Raw genomic sequence first — 20183 nt, 5'->3', positions numbered from 1 at the left:
TGCTGAAAAACATTAACCCAGAAACATAAGAAATTATAAGGGACGAAATAAACGAGATGTGGAATAAGGGAAAATAAAAAAAGAGCTAAAAAGAATAAAATCTATAGCAATACAAAAACCAAACAGAGACAAAACAAAAGTAGAAGATTATAGATTCATATCATTAATCAATACGATTATGAAAGTAGGCAATTCGGCAGTCCTAAAAAAAAATAAATAAACACTGTGCGATAAATAAAATACTCCCAGACAGGTCTTTTGGTTTCAGAAAAAATAAATCAACCCAAATGTGCACAAACTATTTACTGAACTAGATACAAAAAAAGAAAAAACAAAAGAGAAAAATAGGTATTATCTTTGCAGACCTAGAAAACGCATATAATAACGTAAAACTTAAAATACTGATAGAAGAACTCGTCAAGACAAACATGAATAGCCAAATAATAACCTGGATTAGTCAATTTTTAAAAATAGGACCATAGAATTAGAATGTAATAAAAAAAATAATCAAAAACTAGTCAGTGATGGAATGCCACTGGGTGACGTGATGTCCCCAACATTATTTAATATTTATACGAGAAAAATACATAGTAGGATACACAAAATACCAAAAATTAGGCTAATACAGTACACGGATGATTTTGCTATAGTGGCTGCAGATAAAAACATAAATGGAAATGTAGCATTAAAGCAAATAACGAAGCATGTATAGCAATCATAGAACTGACAGCAATTTAAATAGTTATGAAAATGGCAGAAGAATTAAAGATGGAGAAACCAACAATATACACGGATAGTTATGATATCCTGAAAAAAGCCAAAGATGAGGAAGAAATTGAAGAAACGATGTATAATATAATAGAAATAGGAAATAGATCAAAGGCAAAAATATGGTGGATACCCGCACATGTAGGAATACATGGAAAAGAATGTGCGGATAGATTAGCTAAAGAAGGGACAATATCAAATAAAACAACAGAAAACAAAATAAGATTGGTAGATGCGTATGAAAGATACAAAATAGAAATGATAAAGAAAACAAAAATCTGGTACGAGGAACAATGTCAAAACAAAGGAGAAAAATTCCAGGCATTTCAAAGAAAATTTGAAATGATACCGTGCGAGAAAGATATTGACATATACCCAGAAGAAGTTAGAACAATAAACAAATTGTTAACTGGACACGACCTGTCATCATTTTGGCTGGTCAAAATGAAATTAGTAGAATCAGGAGTGTGCCAAATATGCCAAACACAAAACACAGAGCGGCATATGGTTTTTAACTGCAAAAAATACGAAACAAATAGAGGAGACATAACATTTGACAGATTAAAGGAAAGATGGAAACAAAAATCAGGATATGAAATTTAAAAAAATTACCAAATTCATGAAGGAAAATCAAATAAAAATTTAAAAAAATACAAACAAAATAGCACAGAAAGACAAAAATAAATTCAAAACAAAAATAACTAAATAACAAAAAAAAAACAAATGTCAGGTTAAAATAAAGAGTGGGTAAAACTCTGAATACAGGTGTCCCCCGAGATACGACTGTATTTGGGACCGAAAAAAATGGCCCAAAGCAACGCGTTAGTCGAAATAGTTGTACATCGAATATCTGTGAATATAAAGTTTATAACCAAATTTGAAGAGTCGGAAATTATGTAATCGTTTATTTTATTTAAAATAATGTATTAATTTTCCTCCAAAATCTGTTTACACGATATAGATATTCAAGATCGGATAGTTGTGCAATCTTTAGGAATATGTGTATAACGGTTAGCAGCCCAGAAATTCAAAAAAATACATCAATTTCTTGTCAATGACGACATTAAACTATCCAAATCAAAATCGTCGTATCTGCGAATCGTCGTAACTCGAGGGGGTTGTAACTCGGGGGACGCCTGTACATTTGAAACGTCAAATGTAAGGGAATACATCCACCGACAAACCGATGTGACACTTCGAACAAAATGAGCTTCAAAAGTTGTCTCCTTATTTCAAATGAAAATACGCTAAACACTAGCGCCATCTCTATAATGATTCGCTTACTACACTGACACAGAGAAGAAACTGCTAAATCCCCTTTTTGTTTTTCTTCGCAAATTCTAATGCGTATTGTTTTATGTAGTTCTCACATCTTTTGCATTGATTTGGAAACTTATAAAATGATTTTCCTGGGTGTTTTGTCAAATAATTCTCACAAAATCGTGCCTCAGAGCGTTTCTACATACACCGAGAATGCAGCTGAGAAAATAACTGACAGCATGCTTTGACAGCGACTGACAGCATTTTCGGTGAGAGAATTCTCCTCGGCATGCAAAGAACGATGGAGCTGAGAAAAAAATGAATTGGCAGTTTATAGCGATCGATCAATTTTAGTTTGCATTTTTGCCGTCTAATAATCGTAGAAATATTATTAAAAAGTAAAAGAAACTTTTTTGACTTCATTTTAGCGATTAAAATGGATTTTTTCAACATCATTTTAAAAGTCTCATCTCGGTGCTTTTCAGAGCTTCTACACACACCAGCGTGAGAAACCGGTTGTCAATTCTCTCACAGCCATCTCTCAGCTGCAGTCGCGGTGTATGTAGAAACGCTCTCACACTTCCTTCGCAATTTGTATTTAGAAAAGTTGTTTACATCGAAGCAGCAGTGAACAGAGCTTACTTTGACACAAGGTGTTATAAATGACAAGGTGATTGTTCAGAGCAAAATGACATTTCTCGACTTGACATTTCTCTTCCGGGGGCTCCGGTATAAAAATCGGGGAGGGTTGGTGCGGGGTAATGAAATTTGTATGCAGAGAGTGACAGATGTCCCCCACAATGTCGCCCAGCAAAAGCGATAAAAATCAACCTTCTAAATACATTATCCTTGCTTTGACAGAAGTGTTCGCCTCACTGGTAAATGACAGTACTTTCGTGTGGGACACTTTTGTAACATCAGTGTCACGTCGGTTTGTCGGTGATACATCCTCACTCGCCAAAGAAGAAGAAGAAGAAGAAGAAGAAAAGGAAAAATAAGATCATTATCACAGCTAAACAATTGTGTTGTCACGCGTATAATCCGGCAGTCAACCACTCTTTACACATTTAATGAGTATCTACGGGGTGGTCCCCGAGATACACGGTACCTCTTATACGCGGATTCGGAGATACGCGGTTTTCCAAATTTGACAGTTCTTTGAGCAAATTGTACTGATTTGACACATCCATTGTGAAATACCAAATAATTTCCGTATTGATCAAATGTGAAATACCATTTCAAAAGATTTAAAACTATTCAATTCAGTAGAAATATATCAAACAATTAATTTGGTGGCTAAAACCACCCCCTACTTGCAAAATTGCACGAAAATTAGGAATATTTTGGCTGGAAATCACGAGATTCGACTTACGCGGAAATTCGAGATACGTGGTATTTTGCGGCCGTTTTCGGTCCCCATTAACCGTGTATGTCGGGGACCGCCTGTATATTCATTTGGCGAAAGTTGTTCACAAGTTTTCGCTTGCTTCATATGACAGTGGTTTTTGTGTGCACGATGGTACACAAAACGCGGCTACACGACCCGTAAACTTTTTGACGTGAAGATTTCAGAATTTTGAATTTTCACCTCGAGCTTTCGGGTCGTGTAGCGAGGCCTTAAAGGCCGGGCTATATTGATCGTACTCCGTAGTGAAATTTTTGTTAACGCGTACGCCATCTAGCGGAGGCGGGTTGAAGCTAGATGCTGGTATAATTTATCTGTCAAAAAACGTTTTGGGTCGACGAGGCTATAATTTTACCCAATGATGGATAGAGAATGGAAGATGGGGAAAAATTTTGCCCAACGCTTTGTATGAATGACGATTTGTCCAACAACAACAATTAACGGCCTACTTTGTTGCAATTTATGGCCGTTTATCAACATTTTCTACGGCAAACAGGTAGCCTGGTCGAAACTTGATGAGACACCAAGCATGAATAATTTTGGCAATTAAATTATACCCACATCTAGCTTGCGCTGGTCGCCGCCAGATGCGCTAGTGAATATAAAAATTACTCTTGCGAGTACGATCAATGTAGCCCGGCCTTTACACTAGCGAGTACGGACAGTGACCCCCGGCCTTAAGGTACAGGTACATTGTTCGTAATCGCTAGTGTAATTTCGATTTATCTAGCGCATCTGGCGGCGGCTGACCGAAGTATTTTGGCACAAAATTCAAACCGATTCAGAAAATACGTTATTTTTCCGTAATTTTTACTTAAGCCGGGTTGGAAAAGTTTTGTAATACACATGTTATATGTGTTACACACGTATTTCAGCCACCGCGTCAAAAAACGATGAAAATACTACTAAATTTTGAGTCCGACAAGGGAATGGTCTTGTCTATCGATGGCCAAAATAGCTTCCACCAGCCGCCGCCAGATGCGCTAGTGAAAATTGCAATTACACCAGTGATTATGATCAATGTCCCCGGGACTTGAGATGGGATGCTAAAATTAGCAAATACAGTAGAACGTCGATTATCCGGGCAGCTCGGGACCGGACGGTTGCCGGTTAATCGATTTGCACGGATAATGGTCCAAGAAATGTCAAATTCATATAAAAATTATAAAATCCACTAGTTTTATGATTAATTCACCTTGAATCAATCGATTAATCGTTAGTAGAATATTATTTTAATCAATAACTATAGGTTTAACAGCTGTTCATGAACAAAAATGAATTTCGAAAATTCCACTAGACACTACAAAGCTGCACAACAAACTGGTTGCCCACTTGACTATGGCTGCAAATGTTCGCCGTACGTTTGAACAGCTGTCACATTTATGCGCACGGTTAAGCCGCCCGCCGGTTAACCCGCCCCGGATAATCGACGTTCTACTGTATTTATGAAAAAGGGCTTTGAACCGGCAAATAAAAAATAGTGTAACATATTATGATAGTTTATCAACCAGAATAACATCACTTTCATGAAAAATAATAAAAAAATGTTTATTTGTGAGCAGTTTTTGTGAAACTGCTGCACTAGTGTGCCGAAAACTGGTACAGTTACCCCCCTACCAGCATTAAACGGCTTTGAAGGCATTCAGAAGGCATTTAAGGCCTTAGTCGCCTTAGAAGGCGAATAAAGATTTCAACCGAAACTTTCACGGCTGTAACGGGTTCTCTTCGAAATCTTTCAACTTTTTGATTCAAGGAGAACAGATAGCTTGCCGCCATCTTAGTTTGTTTATATACTGAATTTGCACCTATACCAATGTAACTGCCAAATAGAGCAGTGACAACGCTTTTGGTTCCGAACCGAGAAAGCGTGTGTTCAAATCCAGATTTTTATGATCTTTTTTTTGCGTTTATTTCTTTTTAAATTAATTTTTTCTTACTATAATTACTTGAAACAAAATTTATGTGAAGCGAAATTAAAATAATACTTTTTTAAAAAAACATAATAATTACACTATGTTCACCGTTCATTATCAGGATGGGAGAAATATGTATCTCATTTTTCCTTTTATTTTAGTTATCGAAATGAGTTTGATATATTATTACCTTTCAATGAGTTGGTATTTAACAACCGAATAATGTAGACTATCTTTAATAAAGTGAAATAGCTCAGAGCTTAACGCAAGAGAACATAACACGTAAATCGTGCTATCGAATCTCACGCTCATATCTGGGAACACTACAACAGTGCAGTGCTGAAGACGCTTGTAAGGTTTTCTTTTGACAGTTGCAATTTCAAATTTCAAATTAAAAGCGAATTTTTCATTGACATATTTCAAAGGCATTTAATTACTGCTAAATGCACTGCTGATCGCCTTCAATTCGCCGGCGATTACAAGGCGATAAGAAGGCATTTAACGGAAATTTGCGGGTAGGGCCTAGTTATAGCGCTTTTGGCGATCCCCCCCCTGGGCTCCGATTTTGACAGATGGTTTTCCGCTTGTATATGTATTGATGGATTGTTTACGTTTTGCATGGTCAATATTTGGTGGAGATCAATTTGGGTAAATATTATAGTTTATTAAGGCCGGGCTACATCGATCGTACTCCGTAGTATATTTTTTGTGAACGCGTACGCCATCTAGCGGTGACGGGTGGAAGCTAAATGCTGGCATAATTTATCTGTCAAAAAACGTTTTGGGTCGACGAGGCTATAATTTTACCCAATGATGGATAGAGAATGGAAGATGGGGAAAAATGTTGCCCAGCGCTTTGTATGAATGACGATTTGTCCAACAACAACAATTAACGGCCTACTTTGTTGCAATTTATGGACGTTTATCAACATTTCCTACGGCAAACAGGTAGCCTGGTCGAAACTTGATGAGACACCAAGCATGAATAATTTTGGCAATTAAATTATACCCACATCTAGCTTGCGCTGGTCGCCGCCAGATGCGCTAGTGAATATAAAAATTACACTTGCGAGTACGATCAATGTAGCCCGGCCTTTAGAACACAGCCCGTGATTTAAAATGGAAATTTTCCTTCGAGAACTTGAAGTGTTCGCTAAACACGGAAAACTAACTGTCAGTTTTCTTCGTCGATTCTTCTTCCACCTAGCTGTCAAAACGGGCTTATAACTTGACCTGATATCTTTACGGTCCTTGACTTTGATGGAGTTGAGGGTATGATGGATTCGATGGATGGTTTTCCATCACTTGCGGGAATCCAGTAGCTCAGTTTCGAAAGGTTCGAGATAGTGTTGGCCGTTCCGGCTCAAACCTAGTAAAAAGTTCTTTTAGTTGGCTGTTCCGTTCATTCTGTTTCGTTACGTTCATTTCTTTCTTTCCGTTCCGTTCATTTTGTTCTTTCCGTTTTTTCTGTTAATTCCGTTCTGTTGATTTCGTTCTTTCCTTCCATTACATCCCGTTTTGTTCTTTGCCGCTTCAATATTGTTAGCAAGGTGCTATCGTTCGTGCGTTCCGTTCTTTTCAAAAACCGGTGTGGTCCTGTTTTGGACAGACCGCTGCCTCACCCTGAGGGCTCGCCGTTGACAGCAGGGCTGTCATCCGGTGAGGTCCTCAGTGAGGATCGCGGCGCGAGCAGGACCAGTTGTCCTCTCCCCGCATTACGTGCGTGTGTTTATTGTATTACATATACCAAAGATAGTTGTTAAATATATATTATGTTTGTGCCGTACACCACCGTCTTTATGTTGAATTTGTGCGGACACAACAGGTCCGGTTGTTGCTTGCTGCATGAGAGCGTTTCACCGAGAAAGCAGCTAAGAAAATAACTGACAGCATACTTTGACAGCGAGTGACAGCATTTTCGGTGAGAGACATCTCCTCAGCATGCAAAGAACGATGGAGCTGAGAAAAAATTAAATTGGCAGTTTATAGCGTACGATCAATTATAGTTTGCATTTTTGCAGTCTAATAATCGTAGAAATATTATTAAAAGGTAAAAGAAACTTTTTTGACTTTATTTTAGCGATTAAATGGATTTTTCCAACAGCATTTTAAAAGTCTCATCTCGGCGCTTTTCGGAGCTTCTACATACACCGGCGTGAGAAACTAGTTGTCAATTCTCTCACAGCCATCTCTCACCTGCAGTCTCAGTGTAGTTCTCGTACACAGCCTGTGTTGCTTGCGCTCTGTCACATGCTCACAAGATTATTTATTGCGGTAAGCGAAACAAAAAAAAACAACTCAAAATTCATTTTCCAAAATAAACCAGTTCCGTTCCGTTCCTTTATTTTAACGGAATTCCCAACACTAGTTCGAGAGGGCTAATGTAAACACACGATAAGAGGTTCCGTGTATCTCGGGGACCGATTGTACTGTTCACGCTCGGTAATCCGCACCATTTCAATCCGCAAGCTTGATAATCCGTCCAGCGGCATTTTGTCACTCTTGTGGCCTCGTGCATATTGGGTGTATGGAAGTTTTTTTTTGTTGGTTGGGAAATCGATTTGACAAATGTCAATTTATACAACAATCGGTGTTTTGATGGATTTTGCTTCTTGGGAATATATTATTTGTTATTGTATCAATTCAAACGCACATGTGAGGACTTGCAAAATGTTAAGAAGTTTTCCAGCATTTGATTTGCTCAAATGGAAAAGTGTGGCAGGATTAAGATATTGTCAATTGAATCTAAACCGTAGATTAGTGAATCAATCGAAAACTCTTATTTCGACTGATGTAAATAACACGGATACACTCTATAGCAAGTGGAAAGACAAACTGTTGTATAGCTCTTTCATAGAAAAACATCAATTAAAATTGGGTTATAAGCAAAACAAGATACTAGAATCTAAGTTAAAAAAGTACGAACAAAATGAGTTCAAAAAAACGTCTGCTGTGAAACCGTTTGCTTTAGTTTTAAAGCAACTGCAAACCCCACCGCGTGATGAACGATCAGATTGCTACGAATCGTGTGTCGAAATTGCAGACCGTCCATCTACACATCAATTGCCTTACCAGCATCTCACCTTACAAGTGAAAACACACCAAAACTCGATACAAGAGCCTAATGGAAAATTATCTACAGGAGAATGGATGTCAGATTTTGAATATTACGACGAAACTGAAGAAAATGTTACATCATTTTACGGTACACCTGATCCGAATGAACCTGCCTCTACAATTCCTTGTGGTGGATGCGGTGCTTTGCTACACTGCATCGAATCAAGCATTCCGGGCTATTTACCTGGTCAATTGTTCAAAGGAAAATCGAAAGAACAGCTGTTGGTGAGTTAATAGAATCAGAAGATAGATTGTACGGAACACTGCATTGTTTATCTCAAATATACGCCATAGATGGTTCAGGCGTATAATGTTAGTGATGAAAATGCTATTTAATGTTTTCATTCATGATAATTTTGTTTATTTCCTGCACAGACAACTAATTGCCAGCGGTGTCATTTCCTAAAACACTACAATGTTGCTGTAAATGTTACAGTTTCGGCCAACGATTATATAGGAATTCTGTCTTCGATAAAAACAAAGAAAGCTCTTGCTGTGCTGCTTGTAGATGTTCTGGATTTTCCATGTTCCATATGGCCTGGGCTTTCTGAGATTTTGGGAGTGCAACGACCCATCATCGTGGTAGGCAATAAAGTCGATCTTTTGCCGCAGGACAGTGCTGGCTACCTGGAGAACGTACGACAATGTTTAACGAGAAGCGTTATTGAATCTGGATTTTCTAGGAATAACATTAAACATGTTTCGCTCATATCAGCCAGCACAGGATACGGAGTAGAGGAGTTAATTACGAAAATCCACAATGTTTGGGGAACTCGAGGAGACGTATATTTGGTTGGTTGCACGAATGTTGGCAAGAGCACACTATTTAATGCTTTACTTCGTTCTGACCTATGCAAGGTTCAAGCGACAGATTTGATTCAAAAGGCAACGGCAAGTCCATGGCCTGGCACTACCATAAGAATGCTTAAGTTTCCAATTTTGCGGCCGTCTGACCATCGGCTTTTCTTAAGAATGAAACGATTACAACAAGAGCGCTACATAAAACAGGCAAACGAAAAACTGCGACGTGAACAGAAAAATGCTACAAAAGATTCAAAGCAGCCTACACTTCTCGGTCACATTGGTCTTACCTTTGAGAAGGAAAAGGGAGAATTGTTTGATCATTTCTCAGTGACACAAAGAAGTGACGCACCATTACCGATATTTACATTGAACGAGAAAAATGAAAAGTACATCAATTCCAAATGGTGCTACGATACACCCGGTGTTGTTCAGCCCGATCAAATACTGGATCTTCTTACCACGGAGGAGATTGTTCTTACAGTTCCAAAACAGATTATCCGACCTAGGATCTATCTGTTGAAAAGGGGTATGACCTTACTTCTGGGTGGTTTAGGACGATTAGATTTTGTTGAAGGTCCAGATTCAATTCGCGTGATTCTTTATGCTTCTAACATGCTTCCAACGATCATTTGCCAAACATTGGACGCACCGGCGCTGTACGAGGCGCTCCTCGGCACGGAATTTCTAGGTGTTCCTTTTGGAAGTCAGGAGCGGCTAGAAAAATTTCCATTGTTGGAATGCGTCCCTAATATTCTCGTACATGGTATACTAGAGAAGCATCTTACTGTCTGTGACATATTGTTATCATCCGCAGGATGGATCGGGGTTAATTTACCAAAGAACAGCGAAGCCATTTTCCATGCCTGGACGCCTAAGAAAAGGGGCGTATATATCCGTCAACCTGCTATACTACCTAACGGACTAGCTTTGCGTGGCAAACGGATACGTCGATCACTGACCTATCGAACGGGTACCATTTTCAAACCTCGTTAGATTTATACGATCACGTAAGGCAGTCATCAAGTCGCAACCTAGTTGTATGCACGTCATGGATTCGCATCTCGTACGGTTAGAGCTCCCCATACAGGGAAAGAAAGAAGATCAAGAAGAATACACATATTAAAGTAAATTATGAAAATAAATAACATAAATAAAGTATACATGATATACAATAAAACCAGACTTTTCTTTCTTACTGTGGTTCAGCGTAATTCTAGCGTTCTCCTCAACTGAATGTGCCACTCATCGATCGAGATCGTGACCATCCATAGTATTGCGAAATTTTCAACAAAAATTACACCTTAAAAAAGCAAAATTTCTCCCTTGATTGTTTGTTTGTTTGTTTGTTTGTAAAGTTAGATAGGCTTTAGCTCCAACCGAGTTCTTTCGCCTCTTAACATTTCCCCCTTGGGAGAAATTCTCCACCGGTTGAAAACCGCTGGTTTAAAGCTACGCATTTGTGGGCAACGGTAATTGATTGATAAGCTATGGATTGTAACGGGGATCCTTTAGCGGTCCTGAACGTATTGCTACTCGAAATCGTTCCCAACAATTACGACTTACGCGATCATGCCGGCCTTCCTATAAAGCTTTTGAGGCGTATTTGCAAGTACCAAGCAGCCGAATAGTCAGTCAGGATCAGGTGTAAATAAACGTTCAAGCCTCTAAACATTTAAATTCCGCGGAAACAACAGTTATCATTTGTATTTATTATTGCAATTTCATTTATTTGTTAGCGTTTTGTTGCATAATTCAAAGAATTGCTCAAAATGCACAAATCGTTATACATGAATGGTAAAGATAGTTACATATATATCCCCATTAAATTCATATGTTAAAATTTAAAAAAAAAATACAGTTCATAACTATCCGTAGTCGTACTAATCCTCGTAAAGCTTACGAGGCATTAGTATGTTTTCGTTGTACTTCCAAAGCGCAGTCAAAAACGCATTACTTTAGAAGCGAGGTTGAAACTTGCTCAAATTCGGCATCAAGGTGCGTGTTCGGAGGTTTTGATAATTGTGACCTTTTGTTGAGTCCTTTAACGAATCTTGCTTCATAAGCTTACCAGCGGGACGAACATTTTTGACTATTGTTCCACCGTGTTGCTGGTCCGTTGATTCGGCAACATCGATCACTTTGGAGTTATTTCGATACTTGTAATACCAAAACTCAAACAATAACGTAATGCACGCCATCCCTATCCCCACAAATATTACGATGAATACGCCTCCGATGTTTTGTATCGAGATGCCATCCGACTGGTCATCTGGCTTTTCGCACTTGTTTTGTACGTCATCATTCTTCCACCATTGTTCTTTCAACTTTTCCAGCTCGCGTCGATTCAGTAGCATCAGTATACTAAATAGCGAAGAAAAGAGTGGGTTAGAAAACGCAAAAAGGAATAACAAATTAATACATACGCATTGTTAAACTGATCCTTCAGCGGTGATCCTTGCTGGACGGCGATCGCGTAGGGTTTGCGAGAAAACTCTTCGCCAACCATCTGTAAATCGCAATTTGTCAACACTTGGTAGCGTATGTCGGTTGCGTCGCCCAGAAATGCGAATCCAGAGGCAGATGTCGAATTTCGTATGCGCTGTACGGCTTCTTCGAGACTATTCGGTAAACCTGCCTCAAGCATGGCTTGCCACATCTTTGTGTATTTATCGCTTACCGGATAGTCCCAGACAGCTAGCTTCGATCGCTCAACCGCTGTCAGAGAGTCATTGAGCGACATCTCCTTCCAAATCCTGCGTTTGCCAGAAAGTATTAAAATAAGTAAGCAACATGATCATATCCTTTCAGCAACATGAGCCGGTATATGGCACTTCTTACTCGTAAAATTTAGCTTCAATGTCAGCCATTCGCTGGAAGTACGTCATAGCCGATGATCCATTCAGTGGGGCATACAGAATTTTGTACTGCTTTGATAAATCATCCAGTGATTCAACTGGCGTGTCTAGTCGGGATACAGTCAAGAAAGCTGCCAAATTAGCCGTATACGAGGCAATGATGATAAATCTGTTGAATAATGACATAATGACAGAAATGCAATGATAATTACACCTGCTGTGTAACCTCGCGGATGGAAACGGCACACAATGGAAACATAATTTTCCTTCTATCAATACTGCTACTACTTACCCAAACAACCACCATGTGGCAGCGACTAAGCGACCGGACAGATTCTTTGGTGCTTCTCCGCCACCTTGCGGTGTCAACGATGTCATGCAGAACCACAGACATTCTTTAATATTGAACTCCCGTTTTTCGTCGTCGTTCTTGTACTTCTCTCGATTATTCTGGTAGCTGTATGGACTATAGCGGTCAAATATCCACATTAGAAAGCTGGTAAAGAAGTAGGCAGCCAAAATGCAGAGCCACACATTCGTTTCCAGCACGGTTAAAAATTTAAACAGCGAACTCGGCGTGCTAGGCAATTGCATCATAATACTGATCCCAACTAGATCATAGTATGGGACGGTAAAGTCTATAACTGTTTCCCGCTCGGCCATTACAGACATCGAGCCGAGTCCGATATCTGCTTGCTTGTCGATCAGCTTCCGTACTATACCATTCCACTCGCCGTTTTCATTCATGTTGCCAAACTTTCCGTCCTCCACTTCGCGTATTTCATAGTCAAATTCGACGATCTCGGCAATTTTGTTGAGCAGATCGATGCAGTATCCTTTGAAGCCCTTTGGTGCCGTTGGGTCTCGCATTATGAATGGCGCTTGCTGAAATAAACGGGTTTTACGCTGGTTACCATTGTTGTCGCTTAAAATATATTATTTTATCCACTCGCACTTACCACAACCGTATAGACACGATAAACAACATCGGCAGTAAGATTTTTTATTTCCGCCTCATTTGCTACATTTATCGGTGCATTTAAGCTCGCTTCCCATGTTCCGAGACTGCGCGTATTAACGGATGCGCCGCTACGGATGGAAACGGCGTTAATGTCCATATCAAACTTCATGTAAGTGTTACCGTTGAATTGCATTTTTCCGCCTTTTGGTATTTCAAACGGACCGAAAGTGGTTGGCTCGGTCACCTCAATGAAAGCCGATTTAAGGTCGATTGTGTGATTTGGTGTGTTTGTCCCGTCGTAATCCTCACACGTGATGTATTTCATGTTTGATGGCCAGGATCCGGACTGCAAAATATTCCTAGCCAATGAAAGAAAATAATTAAAAAAAAATACTCATTTCAGCATTTAATGCTAGCCAACCATATAAAGCAAGATATATTACTTAATTGCAATTAACGCGCGCAGTGTCAGGTCGAAGTAGAAAAATCCGGTAATTTGAGGCTCCTGCTTAAGATTGTATGTTGTGCGTATACTGCCCAATCGATCTTTGCTTGAACTATCGGACATCGGACGAAGAAACATGATAGTGGCATTTTCTACATTGCACGTCAGATCCTTTTGCTCTTGCGTTATTACATGCCAGGCAAAGTTACGTTCAAAATACTCATTTTTAGCCGATTCTGTGATTACAAGTGACCAAAACAAGAATAGCGTTAATTAAAACGCGCACCTCTGACGACAACTACCACTTACCCAATACTTGCTTGATCGATGCTAAAGAACCTAGTATAAAGAAATTGTTTATGTCCAAATTGCGAAGCTTTTCAATCTGGCTGGCTCTATCGCGATCGTCAGCAATGGTGGTGATGACGTGGCGCGTGGGTATATTTTGCAGTAAAGCTTTATATTTGTGATCCATTACGAATGTGTTGTCGTACAGAATTGCAGCATTCGTTATGTTCATGTAAATGATGATAGACCGAATCACTTGCGGAATCATATCAGCCGGTGGCATAACCTTAATGGATGAAGAATGTTGTATCATGAAGTTCTGGCTTCATTTCATAACGATTTTGATTGAAGCCTCTGAAAACGACCGTTGCAACCGCACCCTGCAGTAGAAATAATGATTTACCTGAAGCAAATAGCCGCGTTTGGTTGGCGTCAAGTCTCTCCATTGGCGTAAATCTCCTTCCTGTCCAAACGAAGCCGATACGGTTGGTATGCCAAGTGCCAGACTGAACGATTTCACCGTTTCCGATGATACTCCAGTCAGCGTGGTATCCAGTAGTAAGTGTGGCGGTCGATTTTCGCTCAAAGACTGGCCATACTTCGAGCACACTTTCTCATTTACCAAAATTAGACATTGAAAAGGTAAAAATCATACACAATTAAATGGTACGTTTTGTATCCTTAAGCAGTACCACCACAGAGATAACAACAACAACAACGACAAAAGTGTTCATAGTTCTTACGCGCTTGTAGCAGATCCTTGGAGTCGGTGCGGTTTCCTTCTACGTACATCATATCAACTGACAGCCCCAGTTGTGGATTCTTTTTAACATAGTTCAGTGCGACTTCAACAGCAACATTAGCCAAATTGTTATCTACCTCATTGACAAACACTGGTAATAAAGTGAAATTTACGTTTTAAAATAATTTAAGCTTTTTCCCACGTTCACAATTATCTCTACTTCTAGTGCAAAAGGAGTTAATTAATGGAAATGCTTACATATATTAATATTTTGGGTAGTTTGTCCCATGATCGCTATAATTGCATATGATGCAAGCTGAATAGGGATTAAAATCAGCCAACGCCTTCCGTTCCTAAGATCCATGATATTTTTGTAATACACACATATACCCAAGCCGAACAGTATTGCGGAATCGGTCTATAAGCGACGGTCGGTTCCCGACATACTGATATGAAAAGCCTTTTACTACAATCATCTTTCTCATGTAAAGGGTCTGTTGTTGCAAAGCGTTGCCGAGGAGATCCTAAGGATACCATACCTAGGGATGATGAATGCGATGGTACATTTGGTTCGCACAAGTGCATGCGCAACTATATCGATTCGTATAAGATCATTGTCACACGTGTACTTACGTGATTGTCAATGTATCTATATAAATCAGACTGACATATTTCGATTTTTCTTACATGCATGCATTAACTCAATACATATTTCAATGAAGTTCGATTTAAATATAACAGGTAAATAATAATCAGTGGAATGGTTAGATGTTCATTTACAAACGAATGCTATTGAAAAGTTATCTTTTTCATCGAATGATAATTAAATCAATCTGTGTTAAATGCAAAACCCTGCTGCATGACTGAAATTGAATTATGTATTTCTTTCTTACGGTTCTTTCTCAGATAAGACTGGATTCTTTAGAAACTCAAAATAAATTTGTATTTAAATCGTTTTAGATGATACATAAAAACGGTCACATATTGTAACACCATGGTTACTTTCGCCAGTACTGAGCTAACTTGTGTATTTGTTCTACCAAGGCAGGCATTACGGCCGTTATGGAGATATCCAATAGATTTTGCAAATGCTGTACAGCTTCCTCATCGGATAAATCGAGTCGAAGATTATCCTCCACCTTTTTAACTGACTTATCCGGTTCTAACGCAATGTCGGGGACGGATGCATCAACCATCAACCCAAACAGATTGAGCATTACATTTGCATGACGCCGCAAATGCAGGAATGCAGTGTAACACAGTTTCCGAAAGGTATTGTAATATTCTGAGTTAATTCCACCCATCGCCTCGACCATCTCCTTGCTCAGCTTCATCGGTGGAGGCATAGGTTTCGGGTCACGGCCTAGTATATATCCAAAATCGATATGAAACAGTTTTCCGCTGGACGTTAATAACAGGTTATCCAGATGCCGATCTCCAATTCCTATAATGTAATGTAATAATTAAATACGATACAACATTTTCCAGAGACGTTTATCACAATACTATGCTTCGGACGACACACTTACCCAGCAGATACGTTATTACGCAATATCCTGCACAGCTTTTAATGTACGTGTCCATTATCTCTGGCAAGATACCAAATGGGCCCGTTTCGCAAGGATTAAATTTACGGAAGTAGTTATGAATGCTTCCTTCCGTATTGAGCACCTCAGCCACCGTTACCGAATCAATGTACTGCATAAATCCGTGTTTAGAACTGGTTGCCAGTACGCGATATGGGGTTAGCTTTAGGTCAAGATTTTCCTTCTGCAGCAACTTGTCCATTAGTGTGATCATCTGCAAAATAAGTTGATCCTGCCGAAGATCGTCTCCGTGCTTAAAGATTGCCACATAATCCGTTCCGCTGGTGGTGCGGAAGGTTAATCTAAATTGAATAATAAAAAAAATCGATGATACTTATATTCTAAACACACTTGTGCCGACAATCTATGCTATTCCATGCAGCAAATAAGGTAAAATTGATGGGAAAAATGCAAAAATAGCTAACAATTCCAAGCGGGCACATATATCGGATATTTTTAAATACTTATACATCGTACTTACTTTGACGGCATTAAGGCACTTTTAAACAAAGACACCTTTTCGGCCGCGATTCCTGTTATTTTGATGCTGGGATCTAATGGAAAGACTATGGGACCAAAATTATTAAAGTTGAACTTGGTAACGTTGGAAGAGCTTGACTCAGCAAGAAACTGCTGGAATTTTTCGGTCTTTCGTTTTCTATTGCCCGACTCTTTTGCAACTATCTTCACTAAAGTTACCAATCGATCCACAAAGTGTTGCTGCTCTTTCAATTGCGCGTGTGTTGCTTTCATTTCTGGAGTGCCTGTAAAATATAAATAAACATGAACATATGTACACCATTACCAAAACACTCACGTATCCACACAAATTACCTTTATACAAGCAGTTCAAAAACATCCGCAAAACATTGGAGTACATTTTGCTTATTTTAAGATCCTTTTTACTGCTTCGTTCGTCCTCGCATTCTATCGTCAAATACCAGTACAGATAATTGGCGAGAGTTGGATTTTGACACGCCCGTTCAACAAGAAAATTTGCCAAATTGTTGACACTACTACATTGATATCGATTGTTTATCACTTCTTCGACGTTATTGTCAGAGATACCTGTAATATGGATTAAAGTTGTGCATATATATCAAGATGCATCTCATATTCATTTACCTGTGCTGTCTGGTTGTAGATTATCGAATTGAGCGTCTGTTGGTTCCTCGTAAGATTGAAAAATCTCCTTTCCTTCGGTTGGTGAACGAGTAGCAGAGTTCTATGGAACATAGACAATCATTTAATAAGCTATTCTATAATCAAACATTTTCGGAATTGTGCATACACTGGACTCATCGAATGGCTCGTATTTTAAAGCTTGTACAAGTTGTAGCAAATACAAAAGTAGATATTCATCGGAAGCTTCATTGAGACGAGTGATCGCGTACCTGAAGGAAAGAGATTTTCAGTTGAAGTACACAGTAATACTCTTACTCTCTATACCATCTAACGATGGGATGGCGGAATGTAGAATTCAACAATTCTAGAGCGTCTTCCACATCCATGGGGGACCAACTTTCAAGTAATGCTAGAGCCTGTCGCACTTCAGCAGCGGTTTCCCAGTTCACACATTTTAAAAATTTGGTTAACGCTTTCTTATGACTGCTAAGGTAGAAACGATACTTCCAGATTATATCTTGTTCCTCGCTACTTAAAGGATAGGTAGAGGAGTATCGATACACGATCGAGTTTAATGTATCCCGGACTCTGCAAAATCAAACAATAGGCAAACTTAAGATCATGTACAATTATGTCATAACAAACGGGAAAATTTTATACATTGCATTAGGCTTAACATCTCTATCGGATGTTCCAGAACGGTCCGATCTGGAAAGTCTATGGTGTTTGCGCTCAACAAGGTTTTCCTGTCCCATTTTTGAACAAAAGAAAACATTATTTTTTTATCCAAGCGCAATCGACTGATCAACCTTTACCTGATGAATTTCGCAATCTGGAACCACTACTATTTTTGGCTTCGCAATAAATGTTACCACGGAGTTTGAATTTTTCTCCAGGTGAATCACGGAATACTGTTTTTGGCCAACAACAAAAGCAACGAAATAGGGATTACTTTTCGTTCTCTAATGTTTTATTAACTGGCAAGATACTTACTAGTTTTTCATGGATGTATACCTGTGGAAATTCCACCATTAGGTAAAGAAACTGGGAATTACGTTTCTCCATTTCATTTATAACCTCAAGTTCGCGGAAAGTAAGACGATCGAGCCAATCAATCTACCAGAGTGTTTGTAAAAAAAAAATACATTATAAATACGCCTGTACAATAAATGATGCACATAAAAATACCTTTTCCATCTGGCCATTTCTGTGTTTTTTTGCGAGTTTCGATAATCGTTGCATTTGATGAACGCCGGTATTGATAGCCTTGCCCGGGGTTATTGAATTACATGCTCCATCCGGTTCCATTTGAGGCCACACTTTCAGATCGTACAAACCCTAAAAATATAGAATATGTTGTTGAATCTAGGCAATTAATAGGCGTTAAACTCTTTCTCTTTACCTGACGGAAGAGACCGTTCGTGCTAAAAAACGATATCGACGTTCCACCTACAACTGTTAACTGTTCTCTTCCTCCTGCACAATCGTAGATGGTTAATCCAAGCACTGCTGTGCGAGAAATATCAGTGAAGCGCAAAGGTAAGGTTACCCATTCATTCCAGCTGTAATTATTTGTAGAAATCAATTATTATACACTGCTCAGTTCTAATTTTGGTGTCAAATATTTGCAGCAACAAACCTCCATCGCGTTGTGAAATGTTTGTGGGATGTGCACACTGGCAATCCCACTGGTTCTCCGTTATCAAAGATTTGCAATTTCACTTTCAATGGCGGCGTTTTCTCCGTATACATTCCGGAGAACTTTAGCAACGGTTGTTCGATCAGCTTCTCATATGAATAGCCTACATTTTCTCCCTCCAGTGTTCCGCTGAAAACAGATGCATAAGTGCATTCCAACTCCAAATCAAATAAGAACAATCGAGGGCACGAACAAACTTACATTTTGATCGAAATTTTTTGGAGTAAAGAAGAACTACCAATGTATCGTAAAGCGCTTTCCATATTTACTGTGGCCACACTGTTCTATGAGATTTTTTTTAGAGTAACGCAATACTTTCCAGCATATGTTCACAAGAATGATGTTTTACCAAAATGCACCCCGATGTCATTTGGTTTGTTTATGATTAAGGGCGGTGGCAACGCTCATCCGATGCGATTTTATCGGACGCTTCTGTCAAACACTATTTCGGCTCATATTGCGAAAATTCGAATGATTTGAATTGTTAAACCATTATAAAAAAATTATTTGATATTGTTCCTACATAAACTGCATGATTGCATTGACAGATAAAATCGGATGCGACGATCCGACGGAATCAATTTTTTTTTATTCCGTCGTACGACGAAATCGCACGTCCGACGTTATCTGTCAGATCCCATATAAATCTCGTCCGATAAAATCGCATCGGATGAGCGCTGCCACGGGCCTAAGGTATTTGGTACGTTGGGCAAGGCGAAGGTTTTTGACGTTAAAAATCGCTGCATCTCGCTCATTTTCTCTACCCTTTCTGTACTTGCCTAAAGCGCCCCCCGTCATGCAATGCGAGGATTTTTGAGGTATCTCTCACTCCAATTCTTTTAGTTGTCTCGTATCCGCCTAGAGCAGTTCGGTCGAGCCATGATATCAGGCCCCCTCCCACTAAACTTCTTCCTAGGGTAACTGTACCAGTTTTCGGCACGCTAGTGCAGCAGTTTCACAAAAATTGCTCACAAATAAACATTTTTTATTATTTTTCATGAAAGTGATGTTATTCTGGTTGATAAACTATCATAATATGTTACACTATTTTTTATTTGCCGGTTCAAAGCCCTTTTTCATAAATATTCGTAAAAATGCAAAGATTGCTTTTGCTCCTATTTTCGGCAGTTTGTTCCTATTTTCGGCAGGTTGTGTTCCTATTTTCGGCAGCGCGAATACGGGTCAGAAAATGTTATTTTCTATGTAAATATGTAC

General features: G+C 39.1%; 3 protein-coding genes across 5 annotated transcripts; 1 reads left to right on the top strand and 2 right to left on the bottom strand.

Annotated features, from left to right (window-relative positions):
* The first annotated feature begins 7989 nt into the window (after positions 1 to 7989).
* On the top strand, positions 7990 to 10422 carry LOC121601707 (nitric oxide-associated protein 1-like). 2 transcript variants are annotated; one of them, XM_041930513.1, is made up of 3 exons: positions 7990 to 8688; positions 8839 to 9045; positions 10082 to 10422. In XM_041930513.1, the coding sequence occupies exons 1-3, from the start codon at positions 8017 to 8019 to the stop codon at positions 10190 to 10192; spliced, it is 990 nt and encodes a 329-aa protein (XP_041786447.1). In that variant the 5' UTR covers positions 7990 to 8016; the 3' UTR covers positions 10193 to 10422. The 2 variants fall into 2 exon arrangements, with proteins under 2 accessions (XP_041786447.1, XP_041786446.1); XM_041930512.1 differs by having other exon boundaries at positions 8839 to 10422.
* A 531-nt stretch (positions 10423 to 10953) lies between these two features.
* LOC121601704 (ionotropic receptor 25a-like) lies at positions 10954 to 14989 on the bottom strand. Of its 2 annotated transcripts, none has more exons than XM_041930506.1 (10): positions 14817 to 14989; positions 14560 to 14709; positions 14220 to 14425; positions 13838 to 14102; positions 13527 to 13764; positions 13082 to 13442; positions 12415 to 13007; positions 12106 to 12291; positions 11691 to 12020; positions 10954 to 11628 (listed from the first exon to the last, which is right to left on the bottom strand). In XM_041930506.1, exons 1-10 carry the CDS (start codon positions 14920 to 14922, stop codon positions 11223 to 11225), a joined length of 2841 nt encoding a protein of 946 aa, XP_041786440.1. In that variant the 5' UTR covers positions 14923 to 14989; the 3' UTR covers positions 10954 to 11222. The 2 variants fall into 2 exon arrangements, with proteins under 2 accessions (XP_041786440.1, XP_041786441.1); XM_041930507.1 differs by having other exon boundaries at positions 14560 to 14749; positions 14817 to 14886.
* A 489-nt stretch (positions 14990 to 15478) lies between these two features.
* Positions 15479 to 19479, bottom strand: LOC121601705 (phosphatidylinositol 3-kinase catalytic subunit type 3-like). Its single transcript, XM_041930508.1, has 14 exons — positions 19170 to 19479; positions 18909 to 19097; positions 18672 to 18831; positions 18458 to 18607; positions 18263 to 18385; positions 18085 to 18180; positions 17930 to 18015; positions 17594 to 17857; positions 17436 to 17538; positions 17270 to 17369; positions 16979 to 17212; positions 16626 to 16908; positions 16088 to 16446; positions 15479 to 16002 (listed from the first exon to the last, which is right to left on the bottom strand). Exons 1-14 carry the CDS (start codon positions 19229 to 19231, stop codon positions 15557 to 15559), a joined length of 2655 nt encoding a protein of 884 aa, XP_041786442.1. The 5' UTR covers positions 19232 to 19479; the 3' UTR covers positions 15479 to 15556.
* Between the last annotated feature and the right edge of the window lie 704 nt (positions 19480 to 20183).

Source organism: Anopheles merus, unplaced genomic scaffold (genome assembly GCF_017562075.2).
Source record: "Anopheles merus strain MAF unplaced genomic scaffold, AmerM5.1 LNR4000150, whole genome shotgun sequence".
NCBI lineage: Eukaryota > Metazoa > Arthropoda > Insecta > Diptera > Culicidae > Anopheles > Anopheles merus.
Note: the sequence above shows the minus strand (reverse complement) of the source record. Positions and strands in the feature narration are given on the sequence as shown.

Coding starts and splice junctions, on each gene's coding strand:
- LOC121601705 (XM_041930508.1), bottom strand. CDS start 19,231: ATGGAAAGCGCTTTACGATACATTGGTAGTTCTTCTTTACTCCAAAAA. Junction 18,832..18,908: donor CATTTCACAACGCGATGGAG/GTTTGTTGCTGC, acceptor AAATAATTACAG/CTGGAATGAATGGGTAACCT. Junction 17,539..17,593: donor CGCCATCCCATCGTTAGATG/GTATAGAGAGTA, acceptor TCTTTCCTTCAG/GTACGCGATCACTCGTCTCA.
- LOC121601707 (XM_041930512.1), top strand. CDS start 8,017: ATGTTAAGAAGTTTTCCAGCATTTGATTTGCTCAAATGGAAAAGTGTG. Junction 8,689..8,838: donor AATCGAAAGAACAGCTGTTG/GTGAGTTAATAG, acceptor TTTCCTGCACAG/ACAACTAATTGCCAGCGGTG.
- LOC121601704 (XM_041930506.1), bottom strand. CDS start 14,922: ATGGATCTTAGGAACGGAAGGCGTTGGCTGATTTTAATCCCTATTCAG. Junction 13,008..13,081: donor ATCGTGTCTATACGGTTGTG/GTAAGTGCGAGT, acceptor CGTTTATTTCAG/CAAGCGCCATTCATAATGCG. Junction 12,021..12,105: donor ATTGAAGCTAAATTTTACGA/GTAAGAAGTGCC, acceptor TGGCAAACGCAG/GATTTGGAAGGAGATGTCGC.